The sequence below is a fragment of the Capra hircus genome, chromosome 19 (assembly GCF_001704415.2).
Source record: "Capra hircus breed San Clemente chromosome 19, ASM170441v1, whole genome shotgun sequence".
NCBI lineage: Eukaryota > Metazoa > Chordata > Mammalia > Artiodactyla > Bovidae > Capra > Capra hircus.
In genome coordinates, this window is record NC_030826.1 from 13,106,601 (window position 1) to 13,130,892 (window position 24,292).

The following is a 24,292-nucleotide window of genomic DNA, read 5'->3' on the forward strand; positions in this document are numbered from 1 at the left end:
GTCTGTTTACACAGACTAGATGCTCGCAGATTCTGGTCCTATCACTCTTTGACTTTATGGCTTATATTTAACTGTTTTAAAGTTTTTTGCGGCCATTAGGTAATAATGGCTCCGATAACAGAATAAACAGAAGAAACGTACTAATGACTACAGTGCTTAGAACTGACTCAACAGCTGATTTCATTCATTTTTCATTTGCTCTTGATGGGTTTTCTACCTTTTTCTTCAGAGAGCTGTTGTTTTTCCAGACTTCCCTCATTCCCAGGTACTACAGGGGCTCTCTTTCCTTTGCTACATGCTATTGGGCAGGAATTGGTTAGTGACGGACAGAAAGACTGAAAGCGTGAGGGCCAGGGTGCCACAGACCCTCTAACATGCACATACTTGGGTGAGGCCGGCCTGCCAGCATCCACCGAGGGTCATACGGCGCCTTCGTGGGCACAAACTCGATGACTCTGTCTATCGGATCCTTGGAATTCAGGAGAGGAACTGAACTGTATACACTCTAGAAGGCGATGGGAGGGAAAGAGCACAGCGGTCAGTGAACAACTCGTAACTCAGCAACAACCGTGACAGACAGAGAGAGCAGGACCCACATACGGAAGCACGCCCGTTAGTCCCATCCATCAGCTGGAAGCACCCCAATCGAGAGCCAGGCCCTGAGGAACAGGTGCAGCTCGCCAAGTCTCACGTGGGAGCCTGGTAGAAAGTGCGGCGATTGGACTCTTGTGGACACTGATGACAAAGGGGAAAGCTCCACAGTGAGAAGCTGGGGTCTGAGCCTAGACAGGACTCAAGGCTTCCCTGGCTGGAAATCATCAGAAGCGGGCCTGACCCCTGAAATCCACAGGCATTTTTAAAGAAAGGTAGGAGGCAAAAGATGGCTTTAAGAGAAAAAAAAGAAAGAAAGAAATCAACAGCTTCTAGAGAATATTTTGTAAGAAAAAAAATCCTTCTCCCATAAACGAGTCTCACACGCTGAGGCAGTGAGCTGTGGTGAAAAGGCCGGGTTCTTCAGGCTTTTCGGTGCTGGCAGCAAGCGGGGAGGACTCACCTTCGGCATGTAAGACAGCCAGTGCAGGACGGTGAACACCCCCTCAAAGTCATCACAGACGGTGCTATGCGTCACCCCATTGTTGTGCATGATCTGAATGCCCCCCAGCTGGTTGTTCGAGGTGTATACTTCCCTCCCGAGGACCTAGAGAAACAGGCCAGAGAGAAGGCATTCATCCAGTCAGAGAGACAGGCAAGGTCTGCCTTGTAACTGCCACTAAAATGGATTCTTTTTTCTGCAAGACAGAGAGCCCGGCCTCTGTGGGCTGTGTCAAGGGACTGTCTGGACCTTTGCCCTAAAAAGAAAACTCAGAAGACACAAAGGGCGTTTTAGACAACCATATACTCTGCTGCAGTTTAAACACCAACAAGCCCCTCTCTATCAGCCGCCACAGATGCGTGGTGGCATCCTGGGCTCTCGAGGGAGATCACAGCGGTGGGTAACGCGGGGGCCCCGAGACGCAGGCCACGCCACGCTGCTGCCTGCAGACGCAGAAGGGGGGTGCTTGGCTGCTGACACCCTCGAGCAACGAGTCTCAGTTAAACAGAAGCATCGAGAGGTATGGACTCCTCATTTTTTCCAAGGGTTACTTTTCCCCTTTACATTTGATGTTTCAAGTGAAATCCTGAAGCAACTCATGACACATACATGCAGCCTTGAGCCTAAAGTCCTCTTTGTGTGCTGGGCACTGGGCTGTGATTTATGCCCAAACCCACTTCTCCTGGGTCCTTTCCTCCCCAGGTTCCAGGGACTTCAGGGTCTCAATTTCCTGGTCTATCCACCCCTGGAGGAGTTTAGCTCTTGTGAGGGTAAAGGGCACTTGTGATTGGAAACCATAAAGTTTCCTTTAAAAAAGAAAAAAAAAAGAAAGAACATTCTTCGACTCAGAAACTGTAGGGTTTCTTTTCCCCTTGAAGACTGGTTAATAATTTCTTTTGGGGAGGGAGGTTTTCTGACCCAGCAGATGGAAGCTGGGCAGCCTGACCACAGACTCCTGCAAACTGCTGAGTGTGTAGTAATCGCCAGTCATCTACGGTAGCCCTGGAGAGCTCGTAACAGTTGTGGAGCCGCTTACTGTATGTTACCATTTCTTTCTTTCCCCTTTCTCCTCCTCCTCTGGAAAATAACCACAACACAAAATTCCTTACTTTTATTCATTTCCAGCCTCTGGGGGAGAACCTAATAAAGGAGAGACCAGCGAATTCTACCTGTATATTCCCATTTCGCCCCTTCCTGTTCAGAGCTGTGAGCGGCTCCCCTACAGGCTGGGTCAGCCCCGGGATCAAGACCTGCAGAAGGCTGAGGAAGGGGGCAGCCAGAGCCATCACCTCTCTGGGACCCAGCTGGCCTGGGTTCCATTTAGCTTCAGCTACAAAGGGAAGACGGGCAGGCTTCCCAGGGGGCTCACTGGTAAAGAATCTGCCTGACAATGCAGCAGACGCTGGTTCAATCCCTGGGTGGGGAAGAACCCCTAGAGAAGGAAATCACAATCCACTCCAGTATTCTTGCCTGGAAAATTCCATGGGCAGAGAAGCCTGGAGGGCTACAGTCCACGGGGTCGCAAAAGAATCAGACACTCACTTAGCAACTACACAGCAGGAGGAAAGGTGGAAGAGACTCTTCTGAAAGGAATATGGGAGGCAAAATGGCTCTCAGATTTCTGCTTTCCTTACTAGGGAAGCAGAGAGACAAGCCTTCACAGGCACCTCTGAGCTGAGCGACATGCCCAGCAGCGCCTTTGAAGGAGCCTCTGGAAGCGGGGAAGCCGAATCTGGCCACTGGGCTCCCGTCCTCCGCCCGGTCTGTCTTTCATCTCAGCCCAGGCGCCACGGTTCTCTTCTCATTCTCCTGCTGTCTCTTTCCATTTGCCCTCTCCCTGACTGATACACTGATCTCTCGGTCACTTGGCTTTCTGCTCCACTGCGTCCATATTACTAATAACACCTCCGCCACGGCCAGTTTACCTCATGAAGGCAGGAGCACATCATTACAAAATAAACTCATAACTTTGACATTCTAGCAAATACACGCCGTTTGTTATTTTTATGGCTTTAGTCTTTCTAACAGGCAGAGGGCATTACATACCTGTTTCCTTTCTATCTTTAAATGTGTGCACACATGCACACTCGCACATGCACCAGGAAACAAGACAGAGCAAAAAAAAAACAACAACAAACCCAACCCCCAGCAAATGTCCAGGGCAGTCAGATGACGGGGGACCCTGGTGGAGGCAGAAGCCCTGTCACTCAGGGAGGCCGTGCTCCGATCTGGCTCTGGTTTTATGGACGTCATAAACCCGATGGCCCACAGCTGGTCCTTCTGGGACAGACTGCCTCTCTGCCAGAAGTCATTCGGTGTGATCAGCAGTATTTTTAATTATTAAAATAAAATTGGAAAGGGGGAAAAGAAATAAAAAGGAGACACTGCACTGACCCTGAATATCTGATACCCAGAGAGTATGTCAGGGACCCAGAATGCCTTGCTGCCTAGAAGCAAGAAAATAGCTAGGGCTATTCTGTACTCAGAAATGCTATTTCCTTCCCCATGAAACCCTGTCTCTAGGACTTGATAACGTCCAACCACTTAGAACCTCATGCCTCTCCCAAATCAGTAAGGCCCCATAGAGAACCAGTCTCAGAAAAAGGGACTGAAACGGACGAAGAGATGCTTAGCTGTTCAAATACACCTTCCTCAGACATCTTTGCCCCGCTCATTTCAAAGAGGAAGAGAGCCTCCAGAACTGGGTTCCTCCTGGAGGCTTCCTTGCCCACCCATTCCACCCCATATTCTTACATCTAATGGGAGTCAGATCAGGAAGGAGCAGGAGTTAATCACTTAGCATGTCTTCCCTTTACCAGTGGAAACTCAGGTTCTGACATCTTGGCATTGTTCTGAAAAGGCAGCAGTATTTCTACATTTCCTCTCCTCTGAGGAAGAAAACCAGGGCTTACTACAGCCAAGAACACCATCCTGGGCTAAAGAAATGTTTGCCATCTGAGAGGATTCATTACATTTGGGAACTAAAGATAAAAATTATATGACAGACAGAGTATCCGAAGAGCTTTCTCTGGTCAGCCTTATCGCAGGAGGTAGGCGGTAGGGGGTGGGGGCAGGTGCAGAGGGGAAGGACACACAAAAAATGAAGCCTGCTTCACTAACCACAAACACATGCAAACAATCATGGCTACTTAACAACTGGGGAAGAGAAGGCAGGAGCCTCCAGTTCATCTGCAATGACCATATGTTTGCAGCATGCACCAGGAGAATGAGGGTGTACAACAGCTCCTGACTGACAGGGGTCGGGGCTGACTCAAGTGGTCTTAATGATTTCAGAATACTTCACAACAAAAGCTCCAACTGCAGAAGCTGAACCCATTCTGCCCAACTCTGAAATGATGGCACTGGAGCAGTTACGTTAACCCTGATGAGCATCAGGAGGGCAGAGAAAATGACCCACCTAGACAGAACGACTGTTACAGTCTTCGATCTGTTGCCCTACCAACCTTCTATGGTAAAACCTGGGGTACACAACCCTCATTAATAGAACATTTTCGTGAAGTAGGTGAGCTTCATTCATCAGTTTTTTACAACCTGGACACACCCATTCGTGTAGAGGTCATGCTGCTTGCCACATTCCATTTCTGAAATTATTCCTTGCACACTTTACACTACATGATTCAAACTCTTGCTTTATCTGCCCATCAGCATCAATAACCACTTAAACACAGGAACCACTCAAAACAGGGGACTCCTGAGGCCCTACTTTGCCGCCTCCTCCCAAGTCTGAGTCGAGAGGCAGTGCCATGAAATACTAGGAACAGGCACCATCTCAGGTCCCCTGCTGAAGAGTGTCGATGCCGACAGAGCTGAATGAGGGCTCAGTCTGAAAGAGGATCTCCGTTCACTCTCCACATAAAATTAAGCCTCAGCCAGCACTCAGTCATTCCAGCTGGCGGACCTGGGAATCAAGGGCACTGCCTCTAGCCAGTGATTAGCAGAACGCCAATGTTAGAGGCTCCGTGAAAGATGCTGCAGAGCCTTTAGAAATTCTGAGATGCACAGGCAGTACAAATGAATGCAGTCACACACACACACACACACACACACGCACACACGCACACACACACACACACACGCACACAGAGGCCTGAGCCACTGCTGCTGTGGCTGCTTATCTGGAGACGCTGCAGACAGCTCAGGTTTACCCCAGCTGACAGGCAATGAAAACAGTCTAATATACCGCCTGCTCTCGCCCTTAAATCCCTTTTTGGAGATCAAGATAAACTCGTTTCTTCCCTTCCCCAGTGCTCCAGACGTTTGAGTGAAGTGGCAGAGTATTGTGAGGTTCTGTGCAAATGAAATCACTGTGTAATACTGAATGAGTGTAGTATTTACTTGTCAGGATATTTGTCAGCACACAGGCTTTCGAGCCTTCCAAGTTTCATAGATGCAACTTTAGCTCAATTTTTTTCAAAAAAGATTGCTTTTGTCCTGATATATACATATTACATCAGGGCCCCTCAGACTTATAAGCAAATATTTGCAATTGTGTGCTGCAAATGTGAAAAATAATGATGCATATCGATGCATTAAAAAATGAAAATTCTGCTGCTGTTTTCTCCCACTTTATCCAATCTTTTCCCCTTTAAACATTCCTGGTGGATCTAAGAATTCAGCTATGCACGTGGAGTCCATCCTCTTTCTCATTAGGGTATCTTCACTCTCAAGAGGATTTCAGGAGGGGTTTTGTAAATTTCCTGAGCAACTGTCACCACTGGATTTCCTCCATGATTTTAGACATTAAAGTCACTCTGGGATCTGTCGGGTTATTGATAAAGGTTTGGTTAAGGCAGAAAGGGAGAGAGAGATGAGAAAGAAAAGGTGGGAAGAAGGAAGAAGTGTTAAAATAGGGACAAAGGAAAGGAGAAAGGATGCGAGGGAGGAGGAGGGAGGGGGAGTGAAGAGAGGAAGGGGAAGAAAAAAATGTAATAGCTCATCTACTCCTGGTGCTAACACCCTCCTCCTTGACCTGAGAGGACTACATTTTTAAAAGCTGACAAGTAATTCAATCTCCAATTAACAATTTTAAGTGGCGCAGCACATATTACTGTGTAAATGTTTCTCCAGGAATACATCCAAGGGTGAATGGAATTAAACCTCTAGGGAGACGGGACCAGTGCCGATGAGACCAAGAATATTTGGGGGTTCCAAAATATAGTCCCTTAATACAGAGACCCAGGGTTGCAAATCCCTCGCCTGCTTTGTTGCCTCTATTATATCACTGGAGAGCTGGTTGGCAGCTGGCGGGCTGGGGCTAGAGAAGGGACACAGTGGCATACTGGTGGCACAGGATGGGGCAGCCTCTGGTGTGAGCCGAGGCTGGATTCAATGCCACCCACCGCAAGACCCAAATCTGTGTGTGTGTGTGCGTGTGTGTGCGTGTGTGTGTGTGTGTGCGTGCGTGCGTGCGTGCGTGTGTGCGTGCGTGCGTGCGTGCGTGTGTGTGTGTGTGTGTGTGTGTGTGTGTGTGTGTTTCCTTCTCCAGGGGACTCTGGCGTCTCCTGCATTGGCAGGTAGATTCTTTACCACTATGCCACCTGGGAAGCCAAAAAATTTCTTTATAAGCAGCAAAAGTACAAACTGGTCAGGTTTGCTGATGGATAAACTGGAGCAAAGGGACTGTGCTACCAGTGGTATAGAAAGGGTATTTACGGGACTTCCCTCGTGGTCCCACGGTTAAGAATCCGCCTGCCAATGCAGGGGACACAGACTGGATCCCTGGCCCAGGAACTAGGGTCCCACACGCCACAACTGAGCCTGTGAGCCACAATGACTGAAGGCCACGCTCTAGAGTCAGGGCTTTGTAACAAGAGAAGCCACTGCGATGAGAAGCCAGCGCACCAAAGTGAGAGAGAGGCCGCGTGTAGCAATGGAGACCCAGTGCAGTCAAAAATAAGTAAATGTTTTAAAAAAGAAATGATATTTATGCAAAAAGAAGCTGAGATACAGGGAGAATAGAGGAATGAGGTAGATGGCAGAAGGAGGAACTGGGGTAGAGAGGAACCTCATGACAGTTTACTTGTCAAACGTATGAGAAAAAGGCATAGATTTCCAGAGTCAAAACTGATGCCAGATAAAATCACTCATCTCAGGGATCCACCAACTGCTTATTTAGCTGCAGACTTGAGCACACTGACAATAAATTATTTCCAAATACAGAAAAAAACATGTAAAAGTCTGGTCTATTGACATATAATTCACATATAGTGAAATTGTCCATTTTTAGGTGTACAACTCTATGAAATCTGACATTACACAGGTGTATAACCACCACCCACAATTGCCCCCAAAATTTTCATCAGCCCCCAAAATGTTCTCATTTCCTTTGTAATCAATTCCCTTCTCCCACCCCTGACCAACATGGATCCTTGTGTCTCAACAACGTTGCCCTTTCTAGAATGCTAGCTTCTTTCAGTAGCATTATACATCTGAGAGTCATTGATGCTCACACAGGTGGCAGCTCCTTTTTTACTGCAGAGTAGTATTCCACTTTATGGAAATACTACCACCTGTCCACCTGCTTGCTGTTAGCTGACATTTGAGTTGTCTCCAGGGTCAGCCAACTACGAATAAAGCTGCTATACATTCCCATACAGGTTTTTGTATCAATGTACGTTTTCATTTCTGCTGAGTAAATACCTAGGAGTAAGACTGCTGGCAAAAGAAGAAGAGGGCATCAGAGGATGATGTGGTTAGATAACATCACTGACTCAATGGACGTGAATCTGGGTAAACTCCAGGAGACAGGGAAGGACAGCAAAGCCTGGCCTGCTGTAGCCCATGGGGTCACAAAGAGTTGGACACGACTCAGAAACTGGACAACAACAGGATTGCTAGGATATACTGTGAGTGGATAACTTTTTTAAAAGAAAGCTAAACTTTTTCTAGGTGAGTGTACCATTGTGCAGTCCCACCAACACATGTGAGATTTCCAGTTGTTTTGCATCCTCACCAACATTTAGTATGTCAACTTAAATTTATATTAGTAGGGTCTAACTGTGGTTTTAATTTGTGTCTCCCTTGAGAGTCCCTTGGACTGCAAGGAGATCCAACCAGTCCATTCTAAAGGAGATCAGCCCTGGATTTCTTTGGAAGGAATGATGCTAAAGCTGAAACTCCAGTACTTTGGCTGCCTCATGCAAAGAGTTGACTCATTGGAAAAGACTCTGATGCTGGGAGGGATTGGGGGCAGGAGGAGAAGGGGACAACAGAGGATGCGATGGCTGGATGGCATCACTGACTCGATGGACATGAATCTGAGTGAACTCTGGGAGTTGGTGATGGACAGGGAGGCCTGGCGTGCTGCGATTCATGGGGTTGCAAAGAATCGGACATGACTGAGTGACTGAACTGAACTGAATGACTAATGATAATATCTTTTTATGTGCTTATTTACCCATCCTTATACCTTCGGTGAAAGGTCTGTTCAAATTTCTTACCCATTTAAAAAGTTACTGGGTTGTTTCCTATTATTGAGTTGTGAGAACTCTTTTATATATATATATATATATATATTCCCCCCCCCCAGTCACCTCCCAGTGGTTTTTCTGACTAGATATGGGACATGAGGTTGGTACTGGAAGGCAGCTGGCAGTGTGACTGCCTCTGCCCACCAGTGGAGGAACAGAGCTTGGTGCCTTCTGTGACCTGGCTTCTTAGGGAGTAAGACCGACCTTTCATCTCTTCTTCCTGTTTGTGTTTTCTCATCTATATCTGGTGGGCGGCAATTTAATGTTTTCCTCTTAAAACACGTGAAAAGCCTGTCACTGTCTTAACACAACAGGCACGCCTTTACTTTCCCACAGTAAATGCTGGGGAACTGCCACCCTTCTCACTGCTCTATAAAAACTCAGCCCTGGTTGGTATTTTCAGCAAGCTGAACTGCTATAAGCAACAGGAGTCTTTCCTATTAGTGCTAATATGTGTCGGGGCTCCTTAAGCGAAATGAGTAGTTTGGTTTGCCTCTCCTTTTAGTTTTCCCCGGTGGAGATGCTGGGTTTTTCTTTCAAAATTCTTTACCTGGGCTAGAATTAAGCAAGTAACTCTATATACTATAAAGTTATATCACATTAGGGTTGCTCTACTGAGCTGCATAAACCTGCTTTATCTGTTGAGAAGACATTTTATCAAAGGGTTAGATAGAAAATGAAGATACCCACAAGCTGATGATATGTTCCAACGGTCTTGACTTCCCATATTTGCATCTTATACTCTTGGTTAAATTCGGATGAGTTCCTTTCCTAAATAAACACTGATTTCTCACTTCCTCTTATGTGCAAACTATTTTAAAGGGCTTAAATTCTAGACTCTGAGACATTTAAACTATTAGGACCCAATCAAGAATAAACCAGAAAAACTCGAAGCCTGGGCATGGTAATTTGTATCAATCTAAACTGCTCTTAAAGCTTCTCCTTTCATAATTCAACACTCCTGACGGTGGACATTAGCTGATTAGACTGTGTGAAGGCAGCCGCTCTGAATGACAGGGGACACAGCCAGATCTGAATCCATGCACAGGGGACATTCCTGAGAATGATGAACAGTCAGGAGTCAGGTTTCTAAACAGTCTCGTTTCCTGCGTCTTTATCATATTCACACAGCAGTCTGTGCACAGCCAGGGACCAGGTCCGTCTTCGCCCCAGAAGACTGAAGTCCTTGCATTTCTAATCTACCACCGTGTGCAGTTCTTGCACTTTTAATTTATGAGTGTTTGGGGGGGACCTCTCTGACTTGGGAACATATTGGCTCGGTCTAATGCTTGGAGATTATTAAACTCGGAGCTATGCTCCACTATCAAGTCTACAGATCTTTTATTTAGAAGATATGGTGCTCTAAATGCACAAAGAGCTCCCTGTCACCTTCACATTAAAGCCCCTAGTGCCTGGTAAATGGAATTATATAGCTGTCATCTCCTTTCCCCAAAGTTTTAAGAGTACAATGGGCTCATTTTTTCACACTCCATCCCAGCTTCAGAACTAAGAGACCTACTTTGTATTGATTTAAGGTCTCAGAAATAAATAAACCTGCTTCACCGCTGTGATTCACAACAAATTCATGATACACTATTGCATGATATATTTCAAGCTCTGGCCCTGGCTCTCTTTTTCCTCTGGTGAGTGATGGGGGAGGTGGGAGGTAGTGGGGAGCTGCAGAGCTGACAGCCGGATGGTTATTGGAGATGGCTGCTGACTGCAAATCCAAGAACAGACACTGCTGGAGGAGCATGGGAATTTTTTTTAAACTGGGGGGCAGGGGTGAGAAGCTAATTTACTTGGGTTTCAGGCAGGGGTTGGGGGGAGAAGAAAGGTTAAGGGGAGAGGAGAGGGAGAGACACAACAGCAGAGCTTTGACTGAACACTAATTTGCAAAGACAGAACGATGAACATGGCTGGAAAGAAAAGTGAAGAAAATCCAGCCCAAGGAGGCATAACATCTAAATGACTGGGAAGATGAAGATGCTGAGCTGCTCTGCTGAGGGCACCAGGCCTTGGGGGGCACTTAGCTTGAGTTCAGGGACGATGTTTTATGACAGGCAGAACATGTACAGACCCTACACACCCCATAACCTGTGAAGTGGAGGCATCTCTTGATTCCAAGACTCAGGGAACATCCAGTCCTGGGGGCTGGATAGGATGCTCTGGAGAGAGGGCAGACATAGAGCGGAGGTCACACATATGTATGAGCCAGAGATTGCTCCCTGAGCTGAGAGAGTGAGAAATTAGTATCCTGGTTTTGTGTGCCCAGGGGGCTTCAGAGTCCCTCAGTCTACATCACCCTACTGAGTCCTGAAACAAGTCCCACTAAACTAATTTAACTAGTATCTGAATATATAGCTCTCAAAAAGACCTATCTTTGGACTTCCCTGGTGGCCCAGTGGTTGCGAATCCACTGAATCCACTGCCAATGCAGGGAACTCAGGTTTGATCCCTGGTCTGGGAAGATCCACATGCTGCAAGGAGCAACTAAGACCAAGAGCCTCAACTCCTGACGCCCGTGTGCAGAGAGCTAGTGCTCGGCAATAAGAGCAGCCACCGCGACGAGGAGCCCACGCACCGCAGCTGGAGAGGGGCCCCCACTCTCCACAACTGGAGAAACCCCACGTGCAGCAACGAAGACCCAGTGCAGCAAAAAAAAAAAAAAAAAAAGACCCTATCTTCCAGTCCTGTATCACGACCTTGACTTTTGACAAGGCGGGTGATGGGAAGGCATAAAAGCCGGGGGGACAGCATGCAGCAGATCCCTAAGGTTCTAGAGAGTACTATGTCAGAGTGGTGAGTTTTAGCTATTCCTCCAGTAATTAAAACTCATTTCATATTTTCAGCTGGCCGGAATGTTATGAATCCAATTTCTTTGCTATCTTTGAAGAGCATTTTCATCTTCACTACATTTGTTCTTGAGACAAGACGACTTTGAAAGCAAAAATACATGGGAAAGAGTTTGGTTCTATTCAGTTCTACAATAGGCCAGAGCATCAAACTGGAGTCACTTTGTTAATTTTGAACTACTATTTAGGAGGAATTAGTTTGTCTGTATAGAGAAACAGACTAGGAAGAACTTCATACAGATTAAATGGATTGGCTTAAAGAGTACTGGGTTGCCCTTCAGTCGAGTTTTTCAAGCATCACTGAATGACTATTTGGTAATGGAGTTACAGCGGAAATTCAAACAACAGTTGGGTAGTGGGACTTTGAAGGATCCTTTTGCTTCCAGCAATAATTCTAGGACCACTTGTTCTCATCATGAACTACATCACCACCATCACCACATGGCACTTAACTCTTCTGTAATACGGAAAAAAAAAATTTTAACTGTTATGCTCTATAACTCCCATTCCGAACCTTGCTAACACACAGTAATTTATGTATCACTAGTATGTAATCACACTAACACAGAATTCTCTCACATGCAGTCACTTTTTTAGACTCCCCACCAGTGCCCCAATCTATTCTCTCCCTGCCCCAACCTAACACAGCTCCCTGGCTACAAGCCAAGACACATCTTCATAGCATAAGAGAGTACTAGAAATTAAAAAGAATTTAACATTCAGAGACCCTCTGGTCTTCACCTTAAGATAGGAAATGTATTTTACATAGAGGAAAGTGAGCCCCCAAGAGACAAGAGCCCAAAGTTGCTTTGGGCTAGTTGCTTTGCTAGTACATGGCAAGGAGAGGAATTAAAAAAAAAAAATTTGTTTGCTTTTTCTTAGGAAAAAAATCTGAGGGACTTCCCTGGTGATGGTTAAGAATCTGCCTTGCAATGCAGTGGGGTCCATCCCTGGTTGGGGAACTAAGATCTCATGTGCCGAGGAGCAACTAATAAGCCCATGCACCACAATTTAGAGGATCCAAACTCTGCAATGAAGATCTTGTGTGCTCCAACCAAGATTCCATGCAGCCAAAGAAATAATAAATAAATAATTTTTAAAAAATGTAAAGGCTCTGATAGGCTTCCCAGGTGGTACTAGTGGTAAAAAACCCATCTGCCAATGCAGGAGACGTAAGAGACACAGGTTCAATCCCTGGGCTGTAAAGATGCCCTGGAGGAGGGCATGGCAACCCACTCCAGTGTTCTTGCCTGGAGAATCCCATGGACAGAGGAGCCTGATGGGCTACAGTCCATAGTGTTGCAGAGAGTCGGACACGACTGAGGGGGTCGCAAAGAGGGTCACAAAGAGTTGGATGTAAGTGAGTGACAAACATTAAAGGCTTTGAAACTTCAGAAAGTTTTAGCACATTTATAATAGGCTGTTGAACACGATCATTCCCGAGTCTCAATGCCCAGGCAGAGCCTCAGAACTCTGACTTTGTCTAGAAGCTCTAGAGTGATGCTCGTGTGGGCTCTCCCATCCTGAGTCTCTAGGCCACCGTGCCCACGCGGGCTCTCTTAGAGGGTCGGAGGCAGTGGATCCCTGAATGACAATTCCACCAGAGAGCGGGGAGCAGACTGCCGGCCAATTACCTCCGCGCACTCATGGCGTCAAACAGACCTGGTTCAGTTTCCTACCAGACCCGAGGAACACTGGATGAGAAACTAAACAACTCCCCAGATGGGGTCAGGTGTGCCCCTATTTTACGTGTGCGCAGGGGGAAAAGCTTGAAAACCAAAGGGATGGGCAACCTTTTCTGAGAGCTCATTCCTCATGCTAAAGAGAGGCTGACTCCGAGAGGAAGCTCACATGCCCTCTTTAGAAAGGAGACTGATCCCATCTGGAGCTTTGGAGAACAGGGCCTGTCTGTTGTGAAAATAGGTAGTTAGGGACTTTTAAAAATGCAAATTGCTGGACTGATCCTTGGAGTGATTATGGGCTATTGTAGCAACAAGTCCTTGGGGACCTGTGCAGACAGATGACTGACACATATACTACCCTATCAGGACCGGACACGGTGCCTCTGGCGTTAATGGCTTTCCAAAGTGTGTGATTGTCTTTAGATAACATCTATGGGGAAAGTCAATATGTGGATGTACTGCCACAGTGAGGACTGACATCTAACATTTTCTTAAAGGAATCTTTGCCTTCCAAGGGTCAGAAAGTAGAGAGAATGTTGTGTTTGTATTTCACTTCCACGTCTTAGATAAAGAGCTGCACTGAGACAGGCCCCTAAATGCATCTTAGGGAAGACGACAACAGTACCAGTGGATTACCTGTATTAACTCATTTAATCCTCACAAGAGCCTGTTACAAGCCTTGTTTTACGGTTAACACAACTGTGACCTGGAAGGGTTAAGTACATTGTTCAAGCTTGCTCCACTCACAGTTGGCAGAGCCTGGATTCAAACCTGGCCAGTCTATTTCTTTCATTTATTTTTTGGTTTTACCATGAGGCTCGTGGGATCTTAGTTCTCTGGCCAGGGATGGAACCCCTACTCCCTGCATTGGGAGCTCTGAGCCTTAACCACTGGACCTCCAGGGAAGTCCCCAGTCTGCCTCTTTAAGTTACATGACAGTTACAAGGCAGCCAGAGCTGAAGAACCATCCCTTCCTTTCTCGAGCCCCCATGGCTGACTCTCACGTTGTACATCAGCGTCATGGGCAAGGATGGAGAATGCACAGTGCAGGCTCCCAGTGCTACAAGCTCCTGGGAGGAGCTCTGATACTGTACCCCAAAGAGTCACATTTCATGTTGTACTGACACACAAATATATGCATTTGGAAACTGAGATCCAGTGAGGGCCTGATACCAAGTTTCAAAAGCAAGATTAGCAGAATTAGCTCCCCTACAGGCCTAACACATAGCCCTAGCCACACTCACCATATAATTTATTCTTGGCAGATCCAGTGGTACTAGGGACCTGTTCTCTCTAAAGGGAATGAGATTATTGGATATTTTTTCCTTCTTAATGCAGAAGCTTTAAAATGCTTTAGCATAAGAAAATCATATATCACCTCTTGAATGAATCTATCAGACCACTGTCAGATGCCTTACCTCCAGAGACAGTTATTGTCCAGAGGACAAGTCATAAACTGCAATTCTGATTTCTTGGTATAAAGAGAGAGCTTTTACCACATCTAGGCAGTGGACTGAGAACTGGCAGGCTCTAGTCTACATCCCTTATATTTCTGGTCCTCCCAGCCTACTGACCTACATTACAGTAAACACAGAACAGAGCAAAGAGTGGAAGGAGAGGAAGTGGATCTGAAAGTCACTGCAAACGTCCAATGTCGCCTTGACTTAGGAGTTTATGACTCTACAAATTGTCACAGCTCATTAAGGGTCTTTTTTTCCAGTTCCCAAGCACACAAGCTGCTGCCTTTGCCAAGCCAGCCTGACTCCATTCTGGCAGGTAGTCTTTCACGTCCATCAAGTCCATCCTTACCACTCAGTGAGGTATTTTGAAGGCTCTGCCCACCCACCATCTACTGTTTGAAGAACTGGGAACCCATGATCCACTACCTTGAGTGACATGAAAGAGCAGGCCCTTAGGAGCTTCTCTTACTAATGTTATCACTCTCGTGACATTTGGACAAAAAGTAAAATGACCACTGGGACTGGTGGTCCCTGATAGTCTAGCGGCTGAGAGTCCGCCTGCCAATGCAGGGAATACAGGTTCAATCCTTGGTCCAGGAAGATCCCACATGCCGAGGAGTAACTAAGCCACAACTACTGACCCCACGCACTGCAACGACTGAAGCCCTCTTGCCTAGAGCCAGTGCTCTGCAACAAGAGAAGCCACCGCAATGAGAAGCTCAAGCCCCACGACGAAGAGTAGCCCCTGTTTGCTGCAACTGGAGAAGGCCCACGCAGCAGTGAAAACCAAGTGCAGCTTAAAGTAAAATAAATAATATAAAAAAAAATAAAATGATCACACTACTTTCTCTTCTCAGGCCTTGTGGACACGGAGCCCAGGGAACTGAGCGCAGCTTAAATGAAACTCAGGGACGCGGAGGCTCATGTTCTGCTGCTAGTTCTAGTCTCTGTTGGCGGATCGAACAGACAAAGGTATTCTTCTACCTTCTGCTGTTTCCGTCTTCCCGTCTGTAACATGGCCCCCATGCCACCAGCCCACCCAGAAAGTAACAAGGAGCCACATAGATGTTCTTGAGTTTCAAATAACGTTATCCAGGCTGCCCCTATCACCAGCCCATCGCCTTGAGTTCAAATGTCAACTCTGTTTCTGCGACGCTTAAGTAGACTGGATCCTGTATCTCTCCTCATCTGTGTAACATTCTGAATATTTCACACATAACTACAGGCAGCAAAGAACAAGGCATTCAAGGAACGAGGATGTACAAACACTCAGATGACAAGGACAGGGGATCAAAGTACACATGCGGGGAGCACTCTCTGGTTTTGGAAAGCAAAAGACAGGATGGCAGAGGATGGAGCCGCTAAAAAAGATGGGTAAGTGAACAGTGAAATCACTGAAAGGAAGAGACAGGAAACCGTGGGGACGGTCATGTTTTATGTGCAGGTGACCACTGCCGGCTACGAAAAGAAATCCTTTAAAAGTAAGAGTCTTTGGAAGAGAGAGGTAGGAAGGGCTAAACTAATTAAAACTGGGTTGGCTAACGACGGGCAACACCACATGGGTGCTGAGACGGAGTGCAGCCATAAAAGCTTGACGCAGACATGCAGTGTATTAAGTTGGGAATGTGTGTCTTTCCAGCTTCGTTTCTATTAAAGGAACAAACAATTTACATGTGGCTGCCTTACAGAAGTGTGATATGTGGAGTGTCAACCCTTTCTCTTCACACCCAACTGTGTGCAGTCAAAGCAGAGATGGGGTGGAGGGGGGCGGGGAGGGGGAGGAGAAGAGCAGGGAGAAAGAAAGTTTTTAAAAAAATCTCTGCCTCAGCAAAAGTTTTCATTAAAATTTTAGACAAATGATCCCTGTGTCCTTCTCCCTTGCTGCCTGGGGCTCCATGCTATTTCTATGCAAATAACAACCTCGTGGTTTATATCTTATTATTTCCACCGGAGCTGCAGCGACATGACCTGAGACGTGTAAGAGGTGGGGGGGTGGTGGGGAGGTGGAGTTAGAAAGGAGAGAGAAAGAGAGAAGAGGAGAGAGAGAGATGAAGTGGGTGTTCACTCAAGTGTGAAAAAAATACTGTCAGGAGTGCGCGTCAAGAACAAAAAAAAAAATCGCAGGGATAACGTGTTTATTTCAGTACCACCCCCACCCCCCCACCCCCCCTCTGCAATCCAGCACCTTTTAAAATTCATTGGGCATCGGGCGATCATGCACAATCCATCTGCTTTCACTTTATCATTTGCATTTCATGCCTCCTGGCTTTTGATGTGCTGATACTTTGATGCAGTCAGGAGACGCGCATTATCATTATTTCAATTTTCAAAGGGGTCAACGGGATCGGCACTTGCACACACAGATTTTTTTTTTTCCCTACAACCTCTGCATGCGCCCCCTCCCTTCTGACTCTTCGCCCTAATGTTTAACATAAAGGATGAAGACTCAGAAAGGTAGGGGTCAAATGTGTACAGTCTAAGGGCTTGCGTCCACCACCTACATTTACACAGGTACACACGTATGACAGGGTAGATGGTCAGGGCTTGGGGAGGCTCCGCGGGGCTTCACATACACACAAAGACTTTCTCACACATGGAGACTCAGGGAAGCACACACACAGAGAGGGATCCAGACACAAAGACAGAGACTAGCGCTCAGGCAGGAAGAGACACGCACTCAAAGTGACCTGGACACACGCCCAGTGGATGCGGGACAGACTCCTATAGAAGAAAAGGAAGGCGTGGAGAGCGATAAAGGCGCACACAGAGATAGGATGTGCACAAGCAGGAAGGCGGAGGAGGCAGCCGGAGTATGTGGCCCCCGTCTAGCCCCCTTCCTCATACCTGAGAGGCACAGGGGCAGACAGGACATTTTAATGAATTTGCATGAAATCCGGGGTCTGCCAGCTCCATGTAAGAGGATAGAGAAGCAGTCAGGGCAGGGTTAGGTAACCCCTATAACTGATCACTCTCTTAAGCTACAAATGATCATATCCTTCCGGAAACAAGCATTGTAGGGTAAGTTACAGCTGCAGCTTCACTGTCTCTTCCCTACAACTAGACTTCTTTAACCAGCGGCCCTGCAGGCTAAGAGGAAGATGAATATAATGAATTTGATCACAGCAATTCAACCAGATTTTAAGAAAACAAAACAAAATCCCTAATGCTTTCTTCGTAGCAAGATTGAAATTCAACTACCAAGCTTTCAGGAAAAAACAAACAAAACCCCCAGCAGCAGTGACAATAACAGAACAATGACAACACCTCTGCCTTTTGGAATAGTCTTTTGCTATCAGGGAAAAAATAAGAAACTCAGTGTGACAAGGCACTTCAGAAATTAGCTCTTTGCTCAGGTAGAGGAACACTGTAGAAATGTAGGTGTCTTCGTTACACTGGATCCTCACAGATAATGGTATGTACAGTTCTCTTCAGCATGCATCAATATCTCATTCTAAGAAAAAGGATCCGAAAGAACAACTCTTTTTAAAAACGTTAAGACTCTCAGCCAGTTTCATTCAGAGCAATAATCTCCCTCAGTAGAGACAGTTCACAATCTTTATTTCCAGGCTACTCTCTCAAGAAAGAGCAGGACATCCAAGCCGGCCTCTGTGAGCACCACTCTGCTTTCCTTGGAGAGAAAGGCAAACCCAGAGAAGGATACAGAGTTCACATGGGTGCAGAGAGCAAGCTTATCACCTCACACCATTCTCATTTCTGGCGTCCCCCAAAGTTAACTGGACTGATGGCAGTGTCAACTTATTCTAAATGGGGATGATAGGCTGGGACACTGAATTCCAATCCTTCTACTTGAAAGTCAAGGCTGGATTAAAAAAAAAAAAAGTTTGTGCAAGTCTAATAAACAACTAACTTAGCACACATGTAATTCTGCAAATTCGATCCCCAAACCATGTTAAGAGAGAGGAAAAGGTGACTGGAAGCGCAGCAGAGGCCAATGCTTTGTGCCAAGTTCCAGGTGCTTTTACCTCTGTTTCCTCATTTGAAGGTGGAAATTGCTACTCATCTTTGGCAGATAGAGAAAGATGAGAGGTTATGTGAGTTGTATGAGGTCAGCCAGCCAGCCTTAGACTATTACATATTCCTAGCTTTGGAGAGAAAATAATTTTCCTATGCCTGCAAAGAAGGGGGAACTACATGGTCCTTTGTATATGCAGGTATTCTTAGGTACTGAGGTCACTGTAAGAGTGAAAGCTATATATTTTTTCCCCTCTCTGGAAAAGCCACTATGCACTTGGATTGAACAGGCACAAGCATTTCTTTGGACAGGAAAGTGAACGTCCATGTCACACTCTTTTCTTAGCAATCCATCCATGCATCCACCCACCCACTTCCCGTTCAACATTCACCAAGTACTTCCTTACCTATAAGGGACCACGGCTTAAGTGTTCCTCTTCAGAGGTGCTTTCACAGTTTCTCAAAACATTAAAACCTGATACCCTTGCCATGTTCAGAGGATGTTTCATAGGTATAAATCTCACACTGCTTGCTCACAGATGACAAAAAGAGAGGGAGAGGGCAGAACAGATGCAGTCAATCTGATCTTTCTAGAAAGACATCAGAATGCAAACTCTTTGCAGCAGGAGTTATATATGGTTTGTTTGTTAACATATCCACAGGGCTTGGAATAGTGTCAGGCACATAGTAGGTACTCATAACACTCATTATGTCAAATGAATGAATAGGCAGAGAAGACGGAGAGAGGAGGAGAGAGAGACTGAGGAAGGCGTGGGCTGAATATCTTCCCCCACCAATCAAGACCTAGAATTAAGAATTCACAACAGTCTTGGAAAAGCTTCACACACTTCTCCCAAACCCTAGAAACTTACTTTGTTGAGGGCCCCAGCTCCTGTCAGGATTAAGTGAGAATTTTCGACCTGGATGGTTCTCTGTCCCAGTCGGACGAGGTAAGCCCCAATCCCAATGGCCCTGCACGTAACCTTAAAAAAAGAATAAATTCGATGCGTCATATATTTATGTTCCCTCGCAAGCTGTAAGAATTAAGCTATAAGTACACAAAAAATTCACATGAACAGAAGCTAGGTTTTTTTTTTTTTTTTTTAGGAAATCTGTTTGGTTAAATGACAATACAAAAACACAATTTCCTGGTTAAAGCCAAGAAGGTACAGAATTCATTCAGTGATTCAAGTAACAGTTAAAGGGTCTCAGACCCTTTACTTCTCTTACACTTTTGCCTTTTCCACAGATGTGTGGCATCCACACCAGAGGAAAAAGGAAACCAGTTAAGAGGAAACGAAATTTAAGCTGTTAATACTGTGTAGAATATTTGAGAAATAAGAAGTTAAACTGAAAGCTAACACAAGGTGCCAGTTTCATCTGGGGGATCCAATTATGCACATTACCCTATCGTCCTACTATTATGCACAATTAAAATCAAACTGCAGATTTACAATTCTAAAGCAATGCTCCTGGAGCTTCCCTGGTGGCACAGAGATAGGAATCCGCCTGCCAGTGCAGGAGACATGAGTTCGATCCCTGGTCTGGGAAGATCCCACATGCCATGGGGCAACTAAGCCCGTGCTCCAGAGCCCGGGAAACTGCAAATACTGAGGCCTGCACACCCTCGAGCCCGTGGCCCACGAGAGAAGCCACCACAAGGAGAATCCTGCACCGTAATCAGAGAGTAGCTCCCACTCGCTGCAAGCAGAGAAAAGCACGCTCAGCCACAAAGATCCAGCACGGCCAATCAATCAATATATATATATATTTTTTAAAGAAGTGCTCCCATTTGAGGCTGAACAGCAGTGACGGTGGCAAAAGCAAGTCCCAGTCACGGCCAGCTCTCCAAAAATCTCACACTCGGCCAAGATTTACCAGGCTGATGGTGATGATCTCGTCGTAGGCCAAAGAGGATTCCCCAGCAATCATTCCAGACCCTCGAAGGTTCTCTGCTCCAAGTCCTTCTTCCTTCCCAATAATGTCAGTTATCTTGTACCTGGCGGATAGAGTCATGCCAAATTAGACAGGTTAAACACAGTAACAACAATCCATTAAGAGAATAACCACCATTAATAGGCTGTTAAAAGCACACTGAACTCTTATATTTGACACCAGAGCTCTGTACATTTTTTTATACTCGTCATTCATATCTCTTTCCTTCTTAGCTTGGTGCCTATTTTGTCTGGAAGCAACACGGTATAGCGGAAAGAGCAAAATCTGGAACTAAGCAGACAGGTTTAAATCCCTGCTCTGACACATACAGCAGCACAACTCTAGGGATAAGGTAACTTGTGTAAGATGGGAATTAGAGTGTATCCTCTTCTGAGAGTTGAGTTAAATTAAGCAGCAATGAGAGGGTTTGACACATAGATGGCGCTCCAGTGTCAGAAGACCTCTTACTTTCTAGGACATGTATCTCTACAGTAAGCCACAGCCATTAAAACAAACATTTTAGATGAATGTTACCTAGGAATTAAAAAAAAAAAATCCAGAGGCACAGTGAGAACAATTTCTCAAGTTCCAAATCCTCTCTCTTTCCAAGACAAGGATGAAGGGAAGGTCAACACAGTGCATTCTATCCCTGCTCCTTGGCAAGTACCCAGTGTATATACGAGAGTTCCTGGCACAGTGCTCTGGAGGGGCAGGGGGACTGTGTGTAAACGTGAAATGCTGGGCAAGTTGTCCAGCAAGCAGCCTGCAGATCCAAGGGGAGCCACTCATGGGTCTTCTCGGTGGGAGATTAGGAGTGATAGCTGATAATGCGAAATGGGAGATGGGGAATGCAGCTAATAAAGGAAAAATACAAAGCGGGACATAGAGATGGGCACGTTATTTACTGTTCCACGTGTACCCAGAAGCCTTGGCACTGGGCAGTTTTAGAAACGGAAATAATAAATAAATATCCCACAGTGGCTCTTAAACTATTTTTTTTTTTGCCCCCATATTTCTCTGTTTCTTTACTTCCAGCCTTCCACCAATTCATTTTCTTTGCTCTCGCTGTTGTTCTGTGGCTTTGTGTTTCTGCTTCCCAGATTCCCAGTAATTCCTTCTCCCAGTTCTTCATTTGGCTCTGTATCTAGACTCTAGATTTCAGACTTACATTACAGGTCAAGTTAATCTGCTTTAATGGGTTAACACGCCACAGTAATTTGGTGGTGGAGGAGGGGGTTAAGTGTTCTTTTTATAGGGCTCACATGCCGTAGAGTCACACATACCCATGGGCCCAGCCAGCCTTCCTTGCAAAGCAGATCTTTTCCCTCCTAAGGAGTGCATACTGCTTCAGAGGTGTTTATGATTTGTTAAGTGACATCTTTTCCTATTGCATTACATGAAAGAGAATAAAAAATTTCCCATTTTCTGCTCTGTGATCTAAGTCTTCTACCTTTAAGACTATCATTCTTTAAAGTAGTACCAGGGACTTCCCTGGAGATCCATTGGTTAAGACTCTGCACTTCCACTGCAAGAGCACAGGTCTGATCCCTGGTCAGGGAACTAGATTGTGCATGTCACATCACATGGCCGAAAAACAAAAAGGCAGTGCCACATTTTAATGTTACTTATAATAAAAACCTTCGTGTAACATGATTATGAAAGATTCGTGTGTGTCATTTTTGACCCTCACAACTATACAGTGTGATAAGGAATATCCTCTCCATTATCATAGATAATAACAGCCAGGGTCTGTGATTGCTTACTATGTGCTTAGTACTGTGCCATTAAGGGCTTCACATATATATAAGCTCACTTGATTCTTCTTCGTACAGATGAGGAAACTGAAGCTCAGAGAAGAAAACTGACTTATTTTAACAGAAACAGTATACAAAAATCAAGTCTTCTGAGATACCAGTAACAAAGAGTTAACAGATACAATGGCGCGGGTGGGGTGGGAATCCTGTTCAGAGTAGCAAGAAAAAAGTGCAAAACATTTAGAGCTATTTAAAAAACGGCAAAATCCCGCCATACCTACACTGTACACCAAGACATCCTGGGATGGGTGCCACAGTGAACCCTCAGGGGCACTGAAGGACGTTTCGAAGTTTTGGGAGAAATACTATGTGATATCTGATGGCTCCCATGTGACTACTAGTTTCAAGGAGTTCGTGGTTTAACACTAGGTAGTGCTACATTCCTTCTGACAATCGTCGCCAAGATGGGGTTTCGGTTTTGCAGGTGGTGCGGGGTGGAGGGAGTTCTACACAAAAGCCAGTGCAGAACAAGATGTGAGGGTGGAGATGTCCAAGCTGACTCTAAGATCTGCAACGCCGTGCAGATGCAAATATCCCATAAGAAGTGACTGCAATTATTTAAGAATGAAGTAAAAAAATTTTTTCAGCTATTATATGTATTATACAGTTGACCCTCGAACAACAAACAGCCAGAGTTAGGGGCATCCACCCTCAGTAGGTGAAAATTCAAGTATCACTTATAGTTGGTGCTCGATTATTAATACATGGTTCTTCCATGTCTATAAATAGATTCAATCAACCACAGGTGGTATAGTACTGTTGCATTTACTGTTGAAAATGTCCATGCAGAAGTGGACTCAAGAAATTCAAACCCATGTTGTTCACGGCGTAAATACTTACGAAGCTCTTTGGGTCTGACTACTCAATAACCAGAAATACCAAGTATATCTTTTTGCCTAAAGCTGCTATGAAAAAATTACGGAGACAATATGGGTGCTGTGAACCAAAAAAGATTGAGACCTTCTGGCATAACCTATGTGAAGAAAACTATAAAACTTCAAATATACACTTAAATAATTAGAAAAACACACCATACATCTTGTTGGGAAGAGTTAATATTATGAAGCACTCAGATCATCCTAATTTATAAACCTAATGCAACCTGGATCAAAATCATTATGGGAGGTTTTGGGGAATTAAAAAAAAATGAGCCTATATGTAATAAGACAAAAATAATTGATAAAATTTGGGGGAAAAATTAAGAATGTGAGGAACCCTGGCCCATTACAGCAGTTAAAACTGCGTGGCATTAGTCCAAGAATAGATAGAACAAAAAACAGAATATAAAGCCTGGTAATTGAGTTAAGATTATTATAAAAGTGAAGAAGGTATGAATTATTCAATAAATGATACTGAAGCAACTGATTAACATTCTGGAAAATACTTTCAGATAGATTATAAAACTGTTCAACTTCACTGGTGATCAAAAAATACCAGTTAAAATAACAATTGCTGTTTTCATCCTATTTTATTGACAGTAATCAATGTTGGCAAGGATGGAGAACAATTAAACAGCATAAACAAGCACTACATATACTGTTCGTGGGAATGCAGCTCTTGAGAAGACAATTTGAAATTGTTAAAAAAATTTTTTTTTAAATGGACACACTTTTTGACTACTAATTCTACTTTTAGAAATTAACACAAAGTAAATAACCAGAGATATTCCTCAAAGTTTACATAAAAGAATGATCAGTCCAGGGATATAGCAGTAAAAATTAGAATTGTCTGAATGTTCAGATATGATACATTCATTATAAAGATTTATATGAAGCCATTAAATATCACATTCTCAAATAATATTGTAAGAATATAAAAAGTTTCCCCCAAAATAATTTTTAGTGGAAAGAATAAATTACAAAAGACCTTTTCTATTATGACCCCAATTATGTAGGAAAAAAGATGTATATACAGATGACAGAAAGAATATATATTAATAACTGTGATCTCTTGCTAGGACTATAGCTGGTTTTTACTTTTTATTCATAATT

At 44.9% G+C, this 24,292-nt stretch overlaps 1 protein-coding gene across 7 annotated transcripts in view; it reads right to left on the reverse strand.

Moving 5' to 3' along the window:
- The window catches only part of ACACA (acetyl-CoA carboxylase alpha), a 287,918-nt gene that overhangs the window by 42,624 nt on the left and 221,002 nt on the right, over window positions 1–24,292 (reverse strand). For all 7 annotated transcript variants that reach the window (XM_018064168.1, XM_018064170.1, XM_018064174.1 and 4 more), the window contains 4 exons: window positions 20,431–20,551; window positions 19,425–19,535; window positions 1,055–1,198; window positions 385–505 (listed from right to left, as the gene is read on the reverse strand). In XM_018064168.1, coding sequence (XP_017919657.1) covers window positions 385–505; window positions 1,055–1,198; window positions 19,425–19,535; window positions 20,431–20,551 — 497 coding nt within the window. The remainder of the gene's footprint in view (window positions 1–384; window positions 506–1,054; window positions 1,199–19,424; window positions 19,536–20,430; window positions 20,552–24,292) is intronic.